Source organism: Fukomys damarensis, unplaced genomic scaffold (genome assembly GCF_012274545.1).
Source record: "Fukomys damarensis isolate Sample0158 unplaced genomic scaffold, DMR_v1.0_HiC HiC_scaffold_1, whole genome shotgun sequence".
NCBI classification, from domain to species: domain Eukaryota; kingdom Metazoa; phylum Chordata; class Mammalia; order Rodentia; family Bathyergidae; genus Fukomys; species Fukomys damarensis.
In genome coordinates, this window is record NW_022900913.1 from 8,065,332 (window position 1) to 8,085,389 (window position 20,058).

A 20,058-nucleotide genomic window follows, 5' to 3' on the forward strand; every position below is an offset into this window, starting at 1 on the left:
AACTAATAATAGTATGTTATGCATCGATAGCAGCAACAGCTTTTCCAGGTTCTGCAGTCGTCTGAATAAAATTATAGACATTCAGCACATTCCATTAAAAAAAAAACAAAGAAAAGAATAATATCCAGACAACAGCAAAGTTCTGTTGCTGCTGTGGTACCTGGCACCATTTTTTCTATTAGCCTCTTAATCATCATCTGGAAAGAGAATGATATTACTCTAGAATGTTCTCTTTCCAGATGATGATTAAGAGGCTAATAGTGTGGGCATTTTAACAGCAGTGGTATGCCTCATTTTATGCCCTCTGATCAGATTTCAATATTTTGTGGGTGGTCAGAGACAGGACTAAAGCACAGAAGAGAGGCAGAGAAATCAAAGGTTAAAAGTGCCACTGCTGAAATGCATGTCTTCTACCACCCTTGCTCAAAAAAGACTGTGTCTTCAGATCTTTGCTAACAAGGTCTGCTTTGTCTCGGGCTAATTCAAGCCAAAGTTTCTCACAAGCCAATTCTGGGAATATGTACCCAAATTTCTCTAGATGGTGTATGTATTTGCTGATTCAAAGAAAATGTACTTTTCTTTAGTAGGAATTTTCTTTTATCATTGTGGTCTATTTGACAGTCCTAATCACTGTAGTGGACTCAAAACAGCATTCACGACCATTTACATCTGTGTTGGGAACCGGAATGGTGTTATTGTAATGAGATAAATGCTGAGGAAACTTTGACGTGGTCCAAAATGTCACAGATGTCAAGGCCCAGTGTTTCTTGCCAATTATGTTGGCGGGGAACGACTCTGGGAATTTTACCGTGGCCACACTGAGGCTCAGAACTGCAGAATGGCAGAGTGCCTTTGAAATACAGATGGGTCAAAGAGAAGCCCGGGACCCCTGTGCTGAAAACCTCCTATAATGGCAGTCATGCATCCTTCGCAAAAAAATGTGTGTCAGTTTCCGCAATAAACTCGGCATTATTTCACCTCTAGCATGTGTTTTCTGCTCTTCCTATTTGTGCTCTTCTCATTTCCAAGTATGGGGCTTGAGAATCCCACATGGCGATTTTCACATACATTGTCCCTGCCAATGGGTCTGGAGACTCATGACGGAAAGGCAAGTACTCAGCTGACAGGATGTAGAGAGTCTGAGAAGGCCCGAAGGGGTCGGAACACCCAGTGTGCACTCAGTGCACTCCAAGCTGACCCAGCCCTGGGTCTGAGGCCGTTTCTCAGGACCTGGGACATCAGAGCCAGCTTTTCCCTGCCACTGGGGCTGATGGGAAGGGATTCTCAGCCAGCGAGGAAGCCACGAGACTACTGACCACTCCACAGAGGTGCAGGTGAGCTCGCAGAGAGGATGGACTTCAGTGCGGTGACCGAGAGGGAGGCGGCCACTCAAAGGTCTCAAGGGCCTGGGAAGACCCGACAACAGGAGCAGCCAGAGACCGCAGACACCCCCACTTCTGTGTGGGTGCCATTGCCACAGCTGAAGAAAAAATATGCATCAGATGCTATTCCCTTCAATTCATAACCTCTCACTTTATTCAAACAATATAATTTATACGAGGGGCTACCACACAGAAACCCGACATGGGGCACCAACAGATCCTGCACATGAAAGGTGGCTTCCGCATGTTAATGCATAGTGTTCAAAACACAGAAGAAAACGGAAACAGATTCTGAGATACTTTGTGGTGTCACTGATGCTTTTGTGCTAGTTTTCCCAAAGAACTTGTACTAAAAGGACATGAATTTTGCCCCAGATATGTCTCTCATCAGCTGGGTAAATTGAAGCAAATAAATAAAACTCTATGATTCCTTTTTCTCAAGAGTAAAAAGGCCAACATAATTATATGCATTTGGACCACCTGGGATTCTGGAGGAGTTAAAATGAGAGAGAGCATATTTAAAAGTGCTTTGCAATGCATAAGGTAATGTGAAAACAAGCATTCTCAGGCCACTGGATTTTAGACTCAAGAAACACGCCATCTCATGCATACACATTTTTTGATTTAAAAATAATCAAATACTTAAACTATCTAAATTTCAAAAGCAACGTGGAGATTTCAATTTGGAATGTTCTAAACAAAGATTTTTCTGAGGATTTTGTGAGATATTATGGCAAAGCTTATGTTTTGTTTCCTTAGGAAAAAAGATGTTGCTTTCTAATGGATAATTGCAAAGAAAACAGCAATGAAGGAATCCAGAAGGGAAGAAGCTGTTGAAATTAGTGTGAAAAGATGGAATTCTTTTTAGAATGAAGCAGGGCACAAATTAAACTTTCATGTTGAAGATAGAAAACACTTGCTAATTCAGTAAGAAGCCAGCAAGAGACAGGCAGGACACTCTTGACTTGGAAAATAATGGAGAGGCCTAAAGGGCAAAAGAATGCTCCCTGCCTGGTCTGTCAATCTTCCTCAATATATTTTCAATGGCTCAGAGATTCCAACAAGCTGGATTCATCAGACCCGCAAAATGGAACATCTATCATTTTTAGAAAAATTTCAGTGCACTAGATTTTATGTATATTGTTTATGTGTGCCAATTAATCCATACCAAAACATTCATTCATTCATTCAACACATTTGCTGAGTCCTTGGAAGCCTGGAGGAATTGAGGATACCACGTGCTCAAGACAGACAAAGACCCTAGCTTTGAAAATAAGTGAGTTCCCACATTCAAGCAGATGGAGATAAAAGTAACAAAGAAATGTGCGGTAGGATATAAAAGGGGCAACAAAACATCAGGAGGGCGTCCTATTTGGATAGTGTGAATTAGAAGGGTTTTTTGAGCATCTTACATTTTAGAAAAGAATTACACAAGAAGGCAGACTGAGCCATACTGAAGAGAGATCTGCATCTCTCTCAGACAGAGGAAACCAACAGCAACAGCAATGGCCTCCTGTGGTTGAACCGACTCAGAATAGTCACAGAAGTGAGTTTAGGAGTGTCTGCTTAATCCACATTGTCTTTTAAAAGAAATATCAGTAAGTATATGGACTACTCCTGGATTCACATTACCATGGAGTGTCACGATCAGATTTCTTTATAACTCAAAATTTCACAATCACAGCAGCCACATTCATTTCAAAAGGATTTCACTCAGTAGGAGATGGCACATAACCACCACTCAGGAATTGCATGGCTGAGGGGTTAGCTCCAACAAACTTCATTTTCTTTTGCACTGAATTTCCATTTCTTAGAATAATGATTAATTCTCATCTCAAATGTTAGCTTATGCTGGGGAAAAAGTGATTTGTAAACACAGCTTCCAAGAGATTCTGATTCAGTCAGTCCAAGCAAGGCATGGCGATGCAGGTTTCCATGAGTGCCCAAACCCGTCTCTGTGCAGGGGCCATACTGTGAACCATCAGGTCTTGGACAACAGGAAGAAGAGGAAGCCAATTTTACAAGGAAAAAGTCAGCATCATCTAATGGTGTTACACCTTCAAATGATATTTTTAAAAATTTATTCAAACAATATCATTTATTGCTATTAGGCCAGTTATTTTACTAAGTACAACAAAAAGAGTGTATTCTGTTTTTCATGGGGACCTATTCATGATTTTCAATCCTTTATGATCTATCACTTCAATTTAATGCAAATCCATTTGCTTTTATGAAGAAGTAAATTTTTGTATCTTTTTCTTTTGTGATATTAACATTAGATTGTTAAAGACTTACTATCATTCAACTGGTCTCTTCATATTTGTTGTTCAGTTTCAAACACTTATTTGCAAAGAAGAAGAAGGAGTAAGAGAATGATCTCAATGACACAGCAGTAGTCATGAGGCAACAAACAGAGAATGTGTTTGTGAATAGGTAATAGAGGTACAACCTCTCATGTCTGAGGAAAAGAATTATCTTCTGAAGAGAAAAAGCTGTGCATGCCTATAAAGGAAAGTCTACAGTAGAATCTAGGAATTGAGGCTCTTAGAAAATCATACAATCTGTAATCCCAACACTGCGGAAGGCTGAGGCAGGAGGATTGCAACTGTGAACCCAACTTGGGAAACTTGGTGACTTAGCTACACTCTATCTCAAAATTAAACATGAAACAAGGGATGGGATGTAGCTCAGTGTGAAGTCCCTAGCTTCAATCTCCAGAACCAGGAGGGAGGAAAAACTACCTTGCAAAATCTCATACACTGATAATTATCGATGGAACAACATCAGGAAGGGTAAAGCAGAACTTTTCCAGAGAAGAGAGGAGCCTAGTGGAGAAGCATATCATCGCCTTTACAAATACAAAATCTAAATGCTGCGTTGATTAGTAGCATCATTTTATAAGGGAAAGCTGATGAGAGACGCAACTGTAACACCTTAGATCTGAGAAATACCTCCTCATGATGAAAATGACCTCAAAGAAAAGCACATAACGAAAGCTGGGCTCACTCTGCTGCTTCAGAAATGTATCTGAGAAAGCAAGCAAAGTGGTTTCTTCTACTACAATTTACTGTTCTTACTCTTTACTTTTGCTTCTGACTTGAATCAAATTCCAAAATCTAACTTCTACTCTTCTACTAACTCAAAAATTCATCTTGAAGGACTCTGAAGTATTTCCCTGTGTCTTCAAAGCCAAGTTCATGACCTGAATTTCATTTGCAAAGGAGCACAAATTCATTGAGTTCATCTGACATCGTGTTTCACATTGTTATATATGTAAAAAGTCAGTGGTGCCTTGGCTCATGAGCTCAATTCTTGCCACAATTCTGGTCGCAAACCAAGTTGGATGAGAACTGAATCAAATCCAACAGTTAGGTTCAATGTTGACCGTGGGGAGATGTGATTTGGTTCTTGTCTGGCTTGGTTTGAGACCAGAATGGTAGAAAGAACTGAGTTCATGCACCGAGCCACCACGCCATGTAGACACATTTTCCCATGTGGGCTAAGAGCCATGTTTCGCATTGATCTCTGGAAGCAAAATTATTAATTCATAGGTATTCAACGATAAAGTTGTACTGTAGCCTAATCATTTCAGTGTGAGGACATAAAATGATTCTGCAACATTTCAAATGTAGAAAGAAAAAATGTCCTCCTAGTTCATCATTCCATAAATCCTAGATTTTCATATTTTATGTTGACTTAGTTCACTTTTCTTGCTGACACTAAAGTCTTGACTTTTGTGCAGTCTCTGGCAGTGTAAAAGGCACATTAGGGTTGGTTCCAGGAATTTTCTGGATGGGTGTTCCAACACAATTAATGGTAATGATTACCATGTCCATGCTGTACATATATGACTGTCCCATTAGGCAGCTTGTACCACTGGATGGGACTGTCCCCATGCCACCCCAGGGGATGTATGTCGTACATGTACCACCAGTGGTTCAAGCCCACAGGAATAAATCAAACATCTTTCTCCCTTTTACCAGATAAATACTGGAATCTGCTGGGATCCAAGTATGTTCCAGTGAGAATAATTTAACAGACAAAAATCACTACTCAGGACACAGCAGTAACTGGGTCCCTGAGCTCTCACTCCTTGAAAGCTTTAGGTCCCTTGCTTATCCTTGTGCTTTCTTTCTAACCAAAAACATTTCTTCCCAAGCTTTTAGGAACACGGGCTTTTTTGTTGTTGTTCAATTCTTTCTGCTACAGATGGGCATTTGGAAAGGCGGGAGATAGTGGTAATGGGATATGACAAGTAATGTAGAGTCTGGAATCTGCTTTCACAGGATGGACCAGTTCCATTTTCATTTTCAGCCAAAGGTCCTGTTGCTTCCTTGTCTATCATGAAATGGATGGTGTATCATGTTGCAACCCACACTCAGCTCTGATTTAATGGGGAGCTTGTGGGAGTTATTTGTCTAAAACCCCACTGGTACGGTGGGACACACTGTGCCAACAGCGGTGGTGAATGCCTGGCCCTGATAGCTGCTTTTGGTTTCTTAACTTGGGCAGTAGCCCAAGTGTGGTATGCATGCTGTTTGGTGTCTCACAATGCCTCATGTGGAAGAATGCCCGGGTTGGAATTTGGGTTCTGACTCAGGAGGTTCGAGGAAGCCTCTGAGCTTGTGCATCACTAAGCAGCTCCAGGAGAAGCTGGTGCTGCATGCATGGCTCTCCTGAGCAGCCAGGAGCTACAGTCTAGCTGTGAATGTGCATCTGACTGCCAGAGGACTGCAGTTGTGACAAGCGCCTGAGCCCTGGAGGCAGAGACATCGGTGCCACGGTCTCCCTACAGTTTCCCTGCCATCCTGAGCAAACAGAAGTACAGGCCACAGTGCAGCTGGTGCTGGCCACGCTGGTGGGGCCTCAGCACAGACTTAGCAGCCCAGCTTGGCACGCACGCACTGTGCCAGCCATGGTGATGTACAGCAACCTTCTGGGACTGCTGAAGAGGTCCTGATTTTAGCTCCAGGTGACAGGGCTCACACCAGGGGGCCACAAAGGCTCAGGCAGCAAGCTGGCATTAGCCACAGTCACTTTCAGCGAGAGAAAGACTAAAAGAAAAGCATTTTCCCTCAACAGGATGGATTTTAAAATGTGGCTGGAATGGCACATGTCTGCTGTGATTATAGTGTTTCTCCAGTGACTCTGGCAAAGTTGCTATCTGGAGTCCCTAAATTGCCTAAGCTCTGTGCTTCTCCGCCCTGAGAGGAGCGGAGAATAATGTGTATGGCATGCATCTGGGAGACGTGCTGAAAAATTTTTGAGGTGAGGGGCCCACTCCAGATCAGGTCTTCAAGAGACAGGTCCAGAGAAGGGGGCTGTTCACTCTTCAGATGCTTCTATTAAGTTACCTGGCTTGGGACACCTGGGTCAGGTCTGGGAGATATGGGGAAAGATGTAAGATCTTAAGAAGTACACATTGAGGAGGTGTGGCCCTTACAGGCCATGTAAGCCAAGGGTCCAGAGCATCCCCAGGAGCATCCATTTTTGGATGTGGGATTGGAGGATCCCCTTAGAATGAGATTCAGTTTCTGAAGTTGGCAGGAAGGCAATAAACAGTACCTCTGAGAACAGGGAAGGGAGAAGATGGATTTTGTCCTCAGCTTGCCACACTGCTGGCTGCAGTCAGCCTCTTGCTGGGGAATTCCTGGGAGCTGCAAGTTGAGGCCATTCCGAGAGGGCAGGGCATTTCCTACCTCTCGCTGCTCCCTTCCCTTCTGCCAGTCTCTGGAAAGGGGCTTTGGGCTGCATCTGGTGTAGCTTCATCTGGGGGAGGGACTTCCCCAGGGGCAGCTGCTCTGGGGCTGGACGTTGCCCTGTGTTCTGTTCCGGGTGCATATGTGGGGACGGAGTCAGAGTTGTGACTAGTGTGTGAGTGCTGTGAACTGGGGAAACTTTGTAAAGACATCTTCAGATAAAACCTGGTAATGCCCTCCCAAGCACCTCAAACCCTTCTCAGCAAGACTGGGTGGGATTAAGAGAGGGGGATTTTTGAATTATAATATCTTTGCAGAGAAGGACAAATAATTAATTTCAGACTCATAATTAAAGTCTGTGAACCTCTGTGTATAAATCAGTCCAATACGTGAAGGATAATTTTTACCCAGAAGTGACCTGGTATTTAACACTGGCTTCAAAGCTATCCCTACCTGCCCGGGGTAGACCAAGAGTTTCACTCCCTGCTATCTTCTTATGGTCCCAGTTAACTATGGGTGCAAAGCAATCTACTATTTGGTGCTTTCCTAATTAGCTGCTCACGGCAGTTTTTAATGTTCAGTCTCACAGTCACCCAGATTCTCTTCTTTATCAATGGGGATAAATTCAACAAGTGTCATTTTATCTCTCAACAGCCGCTTCTCAACACCCTGCTCATGCCACACTTGAACAGTGCACTTGGAGTCTTGTCTCCCAGACCTAATTACTATCGGTGGTGATGGATACTTTCAGGGAGAGAATCCAGATCGTGGTGTTCCTGGTCCACCTTTTTTTTTGTTGCTGCTGCACTGAGATACAATCGGGACAGACAGACAGAAAGACAGACAGACAGACAAGTGAGCTGAGGCTTCCAAGGAGGCTCATTCTATTTTTGCAAATGCCAAGTGCTGGGGGAACTAAAATGCCATTTTCCCATTTGATTATGTAGGTTTTACAAGAGTATGGGTGAAATTCTCAATATATGGACACGGAGAAGGCTTTAGCCAGACAGAGTAGGCTTCAGCATGCAGTTTTCTTCACAAATTTGTTGCAGTATTTTGAAAAACTATTTCAACTCAGACATTTTTGTACCTCAGCATCTTAAAGAAGAAACTTTTTACTCAGATTGCTTTAGATCTACTATTGACAGACAGGATATATAACCTTTCAGAATTTGGACATTTAGATTCCAAAATGAAACGTTAAAATGTATGATCTTTCTATCTTTTGTATCATTTTTCTGTAGCTTTGTTTTTCAACACCCACAGAGTAGCCTTTGCAACAATTCCAGGAAAAAAAAAAGACAGCATTAACTCTCAACAAAATTTATAGGGAGAAAATGACAAACTGCTAAATAGAGAAATCATTCTCTATATTTACATTTTATAACTCTTCTACATCAACATTTCACTAATTTTTATTATTTTGCTCAACATAAATTTTGGCATGTATAAAAAGAGTTTGTGAAGAGAGGAATCACACTGTGTAATAAACAGTGCTGGGGAGATTAAACTTGCTTTGGATTCCTTTCATCTTAAAAGTTTTAATGTCTGTGTATGTACATGTCCATTATAAAGCTCTATACATTGCTGGGTTATGTATGCGTAAGTGCCACTGGATAGTGGTCGCAGTCAGTAAAATATTAATTCCCTAATGTCATACACACTCAATGAGGCCAATCTCTAGCTGAAATTCTCCCAGCCACTTTTCAGGTGCCGTCCTTATCCAAGGAAGATGACAGTAAGAAGCCATCCACTGGGACAGTGCCCAGGGATACTCATTCAACTCCTGCATATTTTTCCCATCAGAAAAACGGCAATACAATGATAGGAACATGGCCAGCGTGAAGGGTGCTGCATGGGTCTATGGGAGCCAGTAGACTGACTGCCAGGGTCTGAATGTTTGCATCTTCCCAGCATTCTTGTATGATGCTACTGGGGAAAGGCTTTGAGAGGCAGCAAGGTCAGGGATGCAGAGCTCTTAGGAATGGGGTCTGTGTACTTACAGAAGGGGCCCCAGAGAGAGCTCCTGCCCCTTTTACTATGTGAGGACACACAAGAGTGACCGAGATGGCTCTTACTGCATGAAGAATCTACCAGCACCTTGACCTTGAATTTCCCAGGAAGTAAATTTCCGCTGTTTATAAATTTCACAGTTTATGATAATTATCATAGCAACCCAAAAGAACTGAGACACTAACATGTAGTTGCAGCACATTAAAAGGTCACGCAGCACATTAAAAGGTCAAGCAGCACTTGAGAAGACCTGAATAAGTGTGTGTGTGTGTGTGTGTGTATGTGTGTGTGCACGCACACACGTTTTATCCTAAAGAGATACTGCACTGTCTTCCCTTTTGTACACGAACTGCAGAAACAGAAGCTTCCCTCGTAAGGGACGTTCTGACTGCACCACCATGCTCCCAGCCCATACACAGGCAGCGGAAGTGGAATCGAGGAGCATCAGGACATGTAGCTACATTCCGGCTTCAGTGCGAGAGCTTGCTTTATAGGGACCTAGCAGCTATGTGTCCGGGACCATCTAAGACACCAAACAGAAATGGCTCTTTGAAGATAATATATTTACAGGATGAGCTGATCAGCCCCTGTCTGTCTGTCTGTCTGTCTTTCTGTTCCTGGAAAGGTCCACAGTACACTGCAGGCCATATGTAGATACCCAGTGCTCGGTATTTTCTATTCTCATGATCTCTTAATTCTTAATCCCCGCTGTTTGCTCGGTATGTGAGCCTGTGAGACTCCACCCTCAGCTTTCTCGGTCTGTCTGAAAAAGACAGCTCAGCCCTAAGGAAGACACAAAACCATTTGCCAAAGAATCGTGAAACTCAGAGGTGGGGGAGAAGTCTCTTTCTCTTATAGATTTTCAATACTCATCCAAGTTTTTCTGTTAACTGTTTCTAATTTCTAAAAATTCTGTTCATTTTAGGGGGAATCTGCTACCTTCTTTTATTCTCACTTCACTCTGTACTAACAATGGTTTCTGGATGTTTATGGACTATAACCATTTCATCTACTGGCCAGCTTTAGCGGAATCAGCCAAACAATTTGTTTAAATTTACTGACCGAGGCATGGTGAGTACTTAGAAATCTTCCAAGGGCTCATTTTCTGCCCTGAAGGGCCCCAGATTCCTAGTAATTTAAATGCTCTTCTCCTTTTTACTGGCAGGGAAACTAAGGATACTTTCTTCTTGGTATTAAAGTTAGGTGCCTTAATGTGGACAGGACAATAAATATATTTATTATGTAGATCTCTATGGGATTGGCCTTTAGAGATTTTAGATATTTTCATTTTTGTTAACCCACAGTGAATGTGTGCATGAACATCTGAACACCAAGCACCACTGACTTTAAATTTAGAGGCAAGAGCCCTGAAGTGAAGGACAAACCCTACCTTGCTCCAGCACCAATCAAAGTTTCCTCAGCACTGCATGCTGGGGTCCAGCCATGGAGTCACAGTCCTGGCAGCCAGTCAGAGCAGGGTTCTATGTGTATCTGTGTCTCCCTGTTCCCACCCTGCGGCTCCTTCTGTCATTCTATATGGTGATAAAAGCAGCTCCCACTAGAATAATGGTTTCTGTCTCCCACCTGTCTGATCTGTCAGCCTGAAGGAAACAAGGATGATTCTCAGAGTTTAGAACCAGCAAACCATGGCATGGTTCACCATGTAACTAACTCATATCTCAAAGGGAACAAGATACTGCCCGGAAGTTGGTTCATTTATGGGATCGCTAACCTGTCCTCTTCAGGCTTCGCACACACCCACACCTTGCCTTCAGTCTCTGATTCCTGGGACCCTTACCTACAAGTCAAAAATAAAAAGCTTATATGAACTTCTAGATGACTTAGTCTTTCCAAAAAATGATTCGTTACTTAAAAGAAGGTGGTGGAGCAATGCTTTGGTTTGTATGTGGCTTTCACCCACGGGTCATGTGTCAGAAGCCCGTGCCCAGTGTGGCCAGGACAAAATGGGAGATTCTTCAAGAAGTGGGGCCTGGGAGAGCACAGGCTAACTAGGACACTAGAGGCTCTGACTTGGCAGCGATTACCTTACTTGTTGGGGAATCCCATTTAGTTCTTCAGAGAAGGGTTGCTATAAAAGGTCTCTGAATCTCTGCCTTCCAGTCTCGCCATGTGACCCATCCTCTAATCATGCCACCTGCCCTGCAGTGACTCAGCTACAGGGACCATGAGAAGGCAAAAGAGATGAGGCCTTCAATCTTGGATCTTCATCCTCCAAAATGGTACTGACTAAATTTGCTTTTTCTTCATAAGAAGGCAACTTCAGGTATTTTGTTATAGCAACTGAAAATGAACTAATGCAGATAAAATATTTGACTTGAAAAAACTCAGTGCCTCTGAATGTAGCCAGACCTCCTCAGAGTCAGTTCTGAAGATCAAAATTTCACATTAGATTCAGCCTTAATATCCCTGGAGGGAAGGAGGGGGTGAAGGGAGGGCAGGGACAAGGGGTAAAAATGAGAACCAAGACCTGTCATGTAAAGGTACAAGATCCCAAAAATGAATGTAACTGTACTGTGTACCTAAAATGTACCTATAAACTCAATTAAAAAAAAATCCCTGGAGCTCTGATCTCCATATTAAACCTCACAAAGATTCATGGCTCCTCTATGTATTTATTTACAAGTATATAACACTCTCTCTAGGTCTCCCTTACGTCTACTGTACTGGTCACAAGTACAGTCTACTAAACCCACCCTGGAATACTCCCTTTCTTCAGCAACCCTTCCTTTCCCACCTGGATGTGCCTCTTCCTTTTGAGAATCCCTCAGCCCTGATCCTCTCTCATGGTCCAAGCATGCTACATGAGTACATGCTACAAGCAACTTCTTGGTTGCTGTCTTTCCTACCCTCCTTCCAGTTAATAAGTTGCTTTATGGTTGTCATCTTCCATTTGAATTCCCACTGGGGCCTCATAGTACCATGGTCCACAGTTACACAAGTCATAATGTGCAGAGTTCTCTAACAAGTGGGCCACTTAATAAACAATGGACAGGCAAAATTTCATACGGTCTTTGTAAGACCATGTAGAATTATCACAGTATTGTCATCCCCACTCCGGGACAAGCAAACAATCTCCAAGAAGGTCCCTTTTGTTCCCCAACAGGTCAAGTATGATTTTACTCCAGATCCTCTCTCTGGCTCAGATATCCTTCCAGATACCAATGTGCTGTCCTCTCTCCTTCTTTCCAGTGTTGGCTCAAACGTCATCTATCATGGTGAACTTCCCTGGCCAATCCCTTGACCTTTTGTCCCTTCTGTTTTTCTCCCTGACCTCCCCTCACCATCTATTCTTACCTGCAGTAGAATATGAATTCCAAAGAGCACCAGGACTCTGGCTTCTGATGTTTGCAGGTGAGTGCCCCACTCTTATTAGAGCACCGCAGATGAAACAGGTGCTCAGAAAATGCTTGCTGACCCAACCAGACATAGGGCACAGAGGCAGGAAGTGATGAACCAAGATACCCACCTACATTTATGTCGCCCTAAAACTCTACTCCCACCTTCTGAATTATTTGAGAAACTCAATGGACTATAACACCTCTTTCCTTCTCGTCTGCAATTATATATTACTCTTTTTTTTTAACTTTTCCTGTCCCTGACAACGGAATTATCCAGACCCACGGGGATGTGCATCAGCATTCACAACCATTAACTTTCCTATGCTTAGTCCTCTTTTCCTTCTTCCCAGCCTACTGTCCACTGGCCTTTTCTCCCAGAACTTCTCTTTACTCCACCCTGCTGGTTGGTATATGTAGTTTCTTGGATACCACTTCCTCTTTTTATTTTTTATGGTCTTATTTAGCTTGGTATGTCCTCCAAATACAGTAGCTTTCTAAGGATGTGTGCAGAGGAGATGAATCTTCAGAGTACCGGCAAGTCTAACAGTATTAGATTTTCCTGTTACAATGGGTAATTGGCTACGTATGGATTCAGACTGAGAATCTCTTCCCCTCTGAGCTTTCTGAGCAGTGTCTCATTCCTACCATCCAATATTATGCCTACTAAGTCAGGCAGAGTCTGTTTTATTCCTCTCCATAGACTTTAGGGACTTCTTTTATTTTGGTGCTTTGAAATTTCACGGTGTGGGATAAGGAATGCTGTCTAATGCAAGCAGAAGGTGCTTCCTATGTACATGTTACACTGAGGGCTGAGGAATTCTTCCCTGTGACTTCTTTCATAATTGCTTCTCTTACTCTTTCTGAGAATCTGGTAATACGTTAGATCCCAGAGACTTGTCCTTTATGGCTCTTTCTACATTATTCTCATATTTTCTGTCTCTTTCCTTTTATGTTCTATCTTCTGAGTGATGTCTTTAAAAACCTCCCAGCCATTCTATCATATTTTTTAGCTTTGGTGGTTATATTTTTACAACCTAGAAAGGTTTTTGTTCTTTGATCCTTTCGCATACCATCTAGCTTTTGTTTAATGAACTCAAGATCTTCCAAAATCCTCTTCAAAACTGAACCTAAATTTTTTTGCTTGTTTCTTTTAATCTCCTCTATCCCATAAGTTATCCATGTTTCTTCTGAGACGCAATTTATTTCTCTATTTTTGTCTCTTTTTCATGCCACGAATTTTCTCCCATTCCTCAGTAATCTGTCAGAATTTATCATACTTGAAGAGGAAATAGACCAGAGGCAGCTTCTTTTCACACTGTGAAAAGAAGTGCCTCCCAATAGGCATTGACCCGAGGTTGGTTTATGATGGGAAGGGACAGGTGTACAGGCTGACTCTACTCCCAAAGAGCACCACTCAGGAGAGAGATCTGTTCTACAAGGTTTAGAAGACAGCTGTGCAGGAGTCTGACTGGATACAAGCTTCTGAGGAGGGGCTGGGGCCCAGGGACTTGGCCAGAGAGAATGCAAAGGTCTCTGTGGCTGGGAGAGCTCCCTAGTGAGGGTTCCTTTCAAAGACCATCTGGAAAACCCAGTTCACATGGAGTCTTTCCTTTAACAAGAAGGTTAAGATAGTGATCAATTTCCCAAGTCGACCACCATCTAACTAGTAAATCTCAACTGGAATTTCTTCTTGGTCTTTTAAAAAATATGTACATCAGTATGCATTTTATGTTAATGGATGGTCAGAGTATGTAGGGCTTGAGTGATCAGAATGTTAATGAAAACTATTTAAGAGCTCATCTATGGGCTTCTGAGAGATCAACTCTAGGAAATGAGGTTTAAAGGAGTAGCAAGAGCCAGGTAGCACACTGCCTTCTGACCATGACCCAGGACCTGTGTTAGAAAGACACCCTCATTATTTGAGCAAGTGATTTTTTTTTTTTTTGAGAACATAGTGCCAGGCACTGCAAAGCTTTCATCCAGGATTAGGCATTTTTTGTCTTCTTTCCTTACAACAGGTGCCCAGGGAAGCCCTAAGCAATCAGTGGATGGATCTGAAATTTCTAAGTATTCAGAATTCGTGGTTTATGAAACACAATCCCCACTAAATACTAAGCATTTAGGTCCATTTGTCTGCAGTTCAAAATGGACATGCCTAGACCAAATACATTTCCATATTAGGTTAATTTTTAATTGAAATCATTAGCTAAGAATTTATATTTCACTCACTTCATTTTTATGTCACAATGAGCTTCTGATGTTTGACAACTTATATATTTATAGCCCAGACTTCTATTTCTATCAGGATTAATTTTGTTCTAAACTGTGAAGGCATCATGTTATTTTCTTTGCCAAAATGAACACATTGTGGTACTGGCAAAGTCACACTCAATGGGATGTCAACACAATTTTGAGATGATTTTTCTTTCTTCAAAACTACTTATGATTTAAATAAGTTAAAAACCTGTATTGCAGCTCTTTGTCCTTAGTATTTTCATACACTGACATAAAGATATGCTATCTATTCATGTATCATGTATGTTTGCAAACATGGAGACTCTGGACTCAGAGAACAAGGTTCAAATCATACCACTGTTATTTCCAGAGAAGGATATTTGGGCAAGGAATGTACTGCTGTTAACCTCAGCTTCAAATCTTGGGGAGGGATGTAAAAACTGTACTCACCCTATTAAGTTATTGGAGAAATTGCATGAGATAAAATATGCAGTGTCTCTTGTCCGATATAGTTCTGGAAACATTAGCCAGAGCAATTAGACAAGAGAAGAAAACAAAAGGAATATGGATAGGAAATGAAGAAGTTAAACTGTCATTATTTGCAGATGACATGATACTCTATATTGAAGATCACAAAAACTCCACCAGAAGACTTCTAGACTTAATAACCAAATTCAATAGAGTAGCGAGACACAAGATCAGCATTCAAAAATCAACAGCATTCCTGTACATAAACAACAGACTCACTGAGACAGAAGCTGGGGAAACAACACTTTTCATAATAGCATCCAAAAAAATGAAATGCCATTTGACCCAGTTATTCCCACTCCTGCTATCTTCCCAAAAGAATTAAAAGCATCATAATATAGTGATATATGTACATTCATATTTATAGTTGCACCATTTATAATAGCTGAATCTTGGAAGCAACCCAAATGCCCATCATCTGGTGACTGGATAAAGAAGATGTGGTTTTTTAAAAAATAAAATGGAGTACTAGTCAGCCATAAAGAATGAGAAACTAGAGTCATCTATAGCTAAATGGATGTATTTTGACACCGTATTCTTAAGTGAAATAGGACACACATGTGTAAATGCTGAATTGTTTCTCTGGTATAAGAAACTGCAAGTGTAAATGAGGACTGAAATGTATAGTAGATAATGTGAAATGAAAGAAAATGTTCAAAGAGGAAGGGGAACTAAGGAGGGGGTGGGGGAAGGGAAAGAAGGGAAAGGAAAAATGAGAAAAGAAGGAAAAAATGGAAACAAAGCTTTTGTAAATAGGGAGGGGTGGAGGGGTTGAAGGGGGGGCAGCGGAATGGGGAAAAAAATAACTAAGATATTTAGTTATTTAGTTATTTAGTTATGGCACGTACAGCTGCCAGTACCCAATGATGAATGTGATCATAACATATACCTAAAGTATGGCAGTAAACTTAACGAATAAAAAAATGTGCAGTGTCTGGCATAATACCTGGCATAAAGCAAATGTTTTATAGTACAATATGTTTATTCAGCATAATTGTATTCATCATTAATATTTAATATATTCATTAAAATAAATAAATTTAACTCAATCTATGGAAAATGAAATCAAGCAGCCTGTTGGTCAGAATAATGTAAAAACTGGGTTGCATTGTTTTCCTTAGCTTTCTTCTTCCTCTGTTATTTTTAAGTGATCGCTGTTGTATTCTCCCACTGCAAAACAAGTGGGCATTTTAATAATTTCATCAGGGAGTAAGAGGGACAACCTCAGTGCCCTGCTGCGTCCCTGACCAGTTTTCCTCCGCCCATCCGTCCTCCACGCAGCTCCCAGGACGGTGCCCGGAAGATCGGCCATTGGTCTGCCGGGAAGATGCCGCACAAGCCCTTCACTGTGGGACCTGCTCCTCGCATCTCTCAGTCCTTGTCTGTCAACAACACTGCCACTCCCTTTTGCTGAAAATACTAATTTGCTAGTCAGTTTTTCTCCACTTTTTACCATGTACGCGCCTCAACTTTCTGCATTGGTCCCAGCTACATTGCTCACTCGTTCCCACTTTACGGCCCAGCATTGGGACCGCTTCCCCCAAGGAAGCAGGTGGGCACACAGGGTACCCCAGTGAGTTTCCCCTCACGGATCTCCCCGTAGCTAAACTCCGCCTCATTCCACACCTCTAGTGTGATTCTCTTTTCCAAAGCCATAATCACCTCTCACTCACATTACTGCCGTCACACTCAATTTGCAGTACTGCTTCTGCCGTTAGTCCCAAGTCTGTTCTCAACAAGCAGCCAGAGCAAACCTGAGATCCTGCCTCTGTTTGCCTCAGTCCCCAGATGCCCATCACTGTAGCAAAGCCAGCGTCCTTCTCTCCCCGTCAATACTTATGGGGCTTCCTAATCTGGCTGTCCACCTCCATCCCACTGGGCAACCCACTGACCTGACACCAAGGCCACGTCCCTGACTGTGCATTCCCTGGGCTCCTGCATGAAAGCCTTTGAACTTGCATTTCCTTCTTTTGAGGACATCTATGCCCCAGAAATCCATGGGGCCAGCCTGCTCACCTCTTTAACACTAACTCAAAAGTCACCCTCAGATTAGGGCTTTTCTTTGGCATCCTACCAGAAGTATTTATTGTTGCCACTATTATCATTATTTATTGGTGGTAGTAGAGTTTAAATACAGGGTCTTTCTCGCATGAGCCAGATGTTGACCATTGAGGTTTTATTTTATTTGGAAACAACGTCTTGTTAAGTTGCCCAGCCTGGCCTAGACTTTGAGATCTTGCCTCGGCTTCCTGAGTAGATAGGGCTAGAGGCACGCACTACCTTGCCTGGCTGGAAGTATTTATTCTGATGACTTTTTTCGTCCTCTCCACTTGAAACAAAGCCAGGGATTATAGCTGGTACTGCATCTCCAGGGTCTAAATCAGTGGCGGTACATAGGAGATACAAAATGAGTAATTATGAAATGAAATGGTTTTCAGTGAAAGCTGCTACCCTGAATTTAGACTTCCTAGTCCTCAGTGATAGATCTTCTAAAATACTTTAAATCTAAAAGTTGCTTTTCAGTCTTGACATAACTTGCTTTTTCAACTACCAAGCCAGGTGGCTCTGAACCTTGTGATACCTGGAAGGGGTATTAGGTGTAGAGCCTGAACGCTTCGAGATTACCGATTTCACAAACTCCACAGAGCCTCTCTTGCTTCCCTCCTGAGCCCAGTTTGCTGGTTTTTAAATGGGACAGACAAGCTCATGGGAACCAAGTGTTTATATACTGCTATAGAATAACCTCAAGCTCAAAAATGCCATTAGCAGTTTGTTAAAAAAAATTCTTTAAATATTTAAAAGCGTTCATGTTAAACAAATACCTTCAACGTTATAAGCATTCATTGTAGCTCTAAAATTAAGACTCTTCAAAGGCACGTGGATTTTTGCTTTCTCTCACTAGGTAGCAAAATCAAATATTGCCAGAAAAAAAATCTGAGGAACAGATGGAAGTGTGCAGGGAAAGGAAAGTACCTCGAGAAATGTGCTGGTCCACTGGAATTCTTTTTCTGGCCAAAAGAAGCTTCCTCACCCCTAAGCAACCAACTATACGCACCTGTGTGGGGTACTCGTGGACACACAGAGGCAAACAGCCCCGCACGCATACACTGATACCTTTGAAACGGGCACTACAGGCATCAGAATGCAAGCAGTTTCCACATGCATTTATTCCTAACCCTCTTGTTAGTCACTGATTTATGGCTCTCTGCTATTCCATTCCAACTCCTACAGCCTCTGCTTTGGACCCAACATACCTAGCCATGAGGCCAACTCCCTTTCACACATCTACCATACACAACCAGAGGGAGGAAGGGCTGGAAGCAAAGGCTCAGGATTTCTTCCACCAAGTAAAGTGCAAAAAATCAAACTGGATGCCCAGAGCCTCAGTTTCCTCTTCTTTTCGGTGACTGAGTGTGTGCTATGGGGCTTCAGTCTCTCCCACTTCTCCCGTCCTTGACACGATCTTGTAATTTATGTCACAAAGTTTTGCTACCCATTTCCTAGGACATTCTTCTAGACAGATCGTTATTGCTGACTCCCTACATGATAGACGCTCTGGTTCTGGAACAAGAGTCAGCATTAACTACTGTCCATCTCCAAAACTCTGCGCCACTGGGAGAGAAAGTGAGGGAGGAGACTATTTTCATCTCAGCAATGCACTCAGGCACCCAGCATCATTACGTGGGCAGCCCACATCCTGTTAAGCCAGACCCCTCACACTGGCAATTACCGTATGGAATTAAGGACGCCCTTGGCCACCTGCCTGGTGCCTGCAATACGTTCCTTTTTTATCCTGTTTATCTTCACAGTCATCTATTTGTGTCAAGCAAGGAAGCAGAAGCACAGCATCTGTTAGCAGAGTGACACCGTTACCAAATACTTCTATAAGGCAAAGAATCGGCAAGAAACCCTAGTTTTGCCTCAGGTGTTCCAGTGGACACGGCATCGGTGTGTCCACCACGGTATCTGGTTTGGGGTGAGCCTGTGGTGTGAACAGCAGATTCACCAGCTCAGCCAGATGCAGCCTCCCCTCTTCTGAGCTGGCAGAAGAAAGCAACCCTCACAGCCCAGCCTAGCTTCCACCTCCCTAGAATAAAGCAGTGGAGAAATCAAGGGACTTTGCTCCTGGTTCCTTTGCCACTACTACTATGAAACCTACGGAAGTCGAATGTCTGATCTTGAAAAACTCCTTGCTCTTCTCTGACACTTAGACGTTGGCAAGGAAAGGTGACCATCCGAATGTTGCAAGGCCAACTAGCTGTGGCCTTTTTTGGCTACAATCAACAGGTCTGTGTGACTCTTTGCTACATGTGCCTTATTTTTATGGTTTAGTCTTCAGACTGGAGAGAGAGGCGCAGTGGGAGAGAGACATGTTAGATATCAAGAGGGCCTAACAGGGTCCCCCAGTGGGCCAATGAGGTCCCATTGCGGGGAATCTCCGACACACCAATGGGCAGGCGGGATACAGCCCCCTGGCCCATCCAGGGCCAGCGCACTTTCCTCTCCGCTCCCGGCCGCTCCCCTCCCACCCGCCCAGGTGAGCCTCTACAGGTGGCGGCGCACCCTTACCTGCCAGGCTGCCGGGCCTCTGGAGCGTGGCCGTGGCATACAGCTCCTGCGAGTGCTTGCTGTACTGCTCGGACGCGTGCACCAGGCGCTTGGTGGGCGACAGGGTGGCGTAGGTGCCGATGGTTGAGCTCAGCTGGTGGATGGGCGAGGAGGAGATGGTGGACTGCACGGTGGGGGGCGAGGTCACGCGGATCGGGGACAGGCCGGCCGAGGACACGACCATGTTGATGGGCGAGCTGGTGCTGTAGGACTTGGCCAGGCGGCTGGGCGACT

At 43.1% G+C, this 20,058-nt stretch overlaps 1 protein-coding gene across 2 annotated transcripts in view; it reads right to left on the reverse strand.

The window, feature by feature from the left end:
• The window catches only part of Ctnnd2 (catenin delta 2), a 376,658-nt gene extending 356,606 nt beyond the window's left edge, over positions 1–20,052 (reverse strand). For both annotated transcript variants that reach the window (XM_010611978.2, XM_010611974.2), the window contains exon 1: positions 19,786–20,052. In XM_010611978.2, coding sequence (XP_010610280.1) covers positions 19,786–20,008 — 223 coding nt within the window. In that variant the 5' untranslated portion in view covers positions 20,009–20,052. The remainder of the gene's footprint in view (positions 1–19,785) is intronic.
• Between the last annotated feature and the right edge of the window lie 6 nt (positions 20,053–20,058).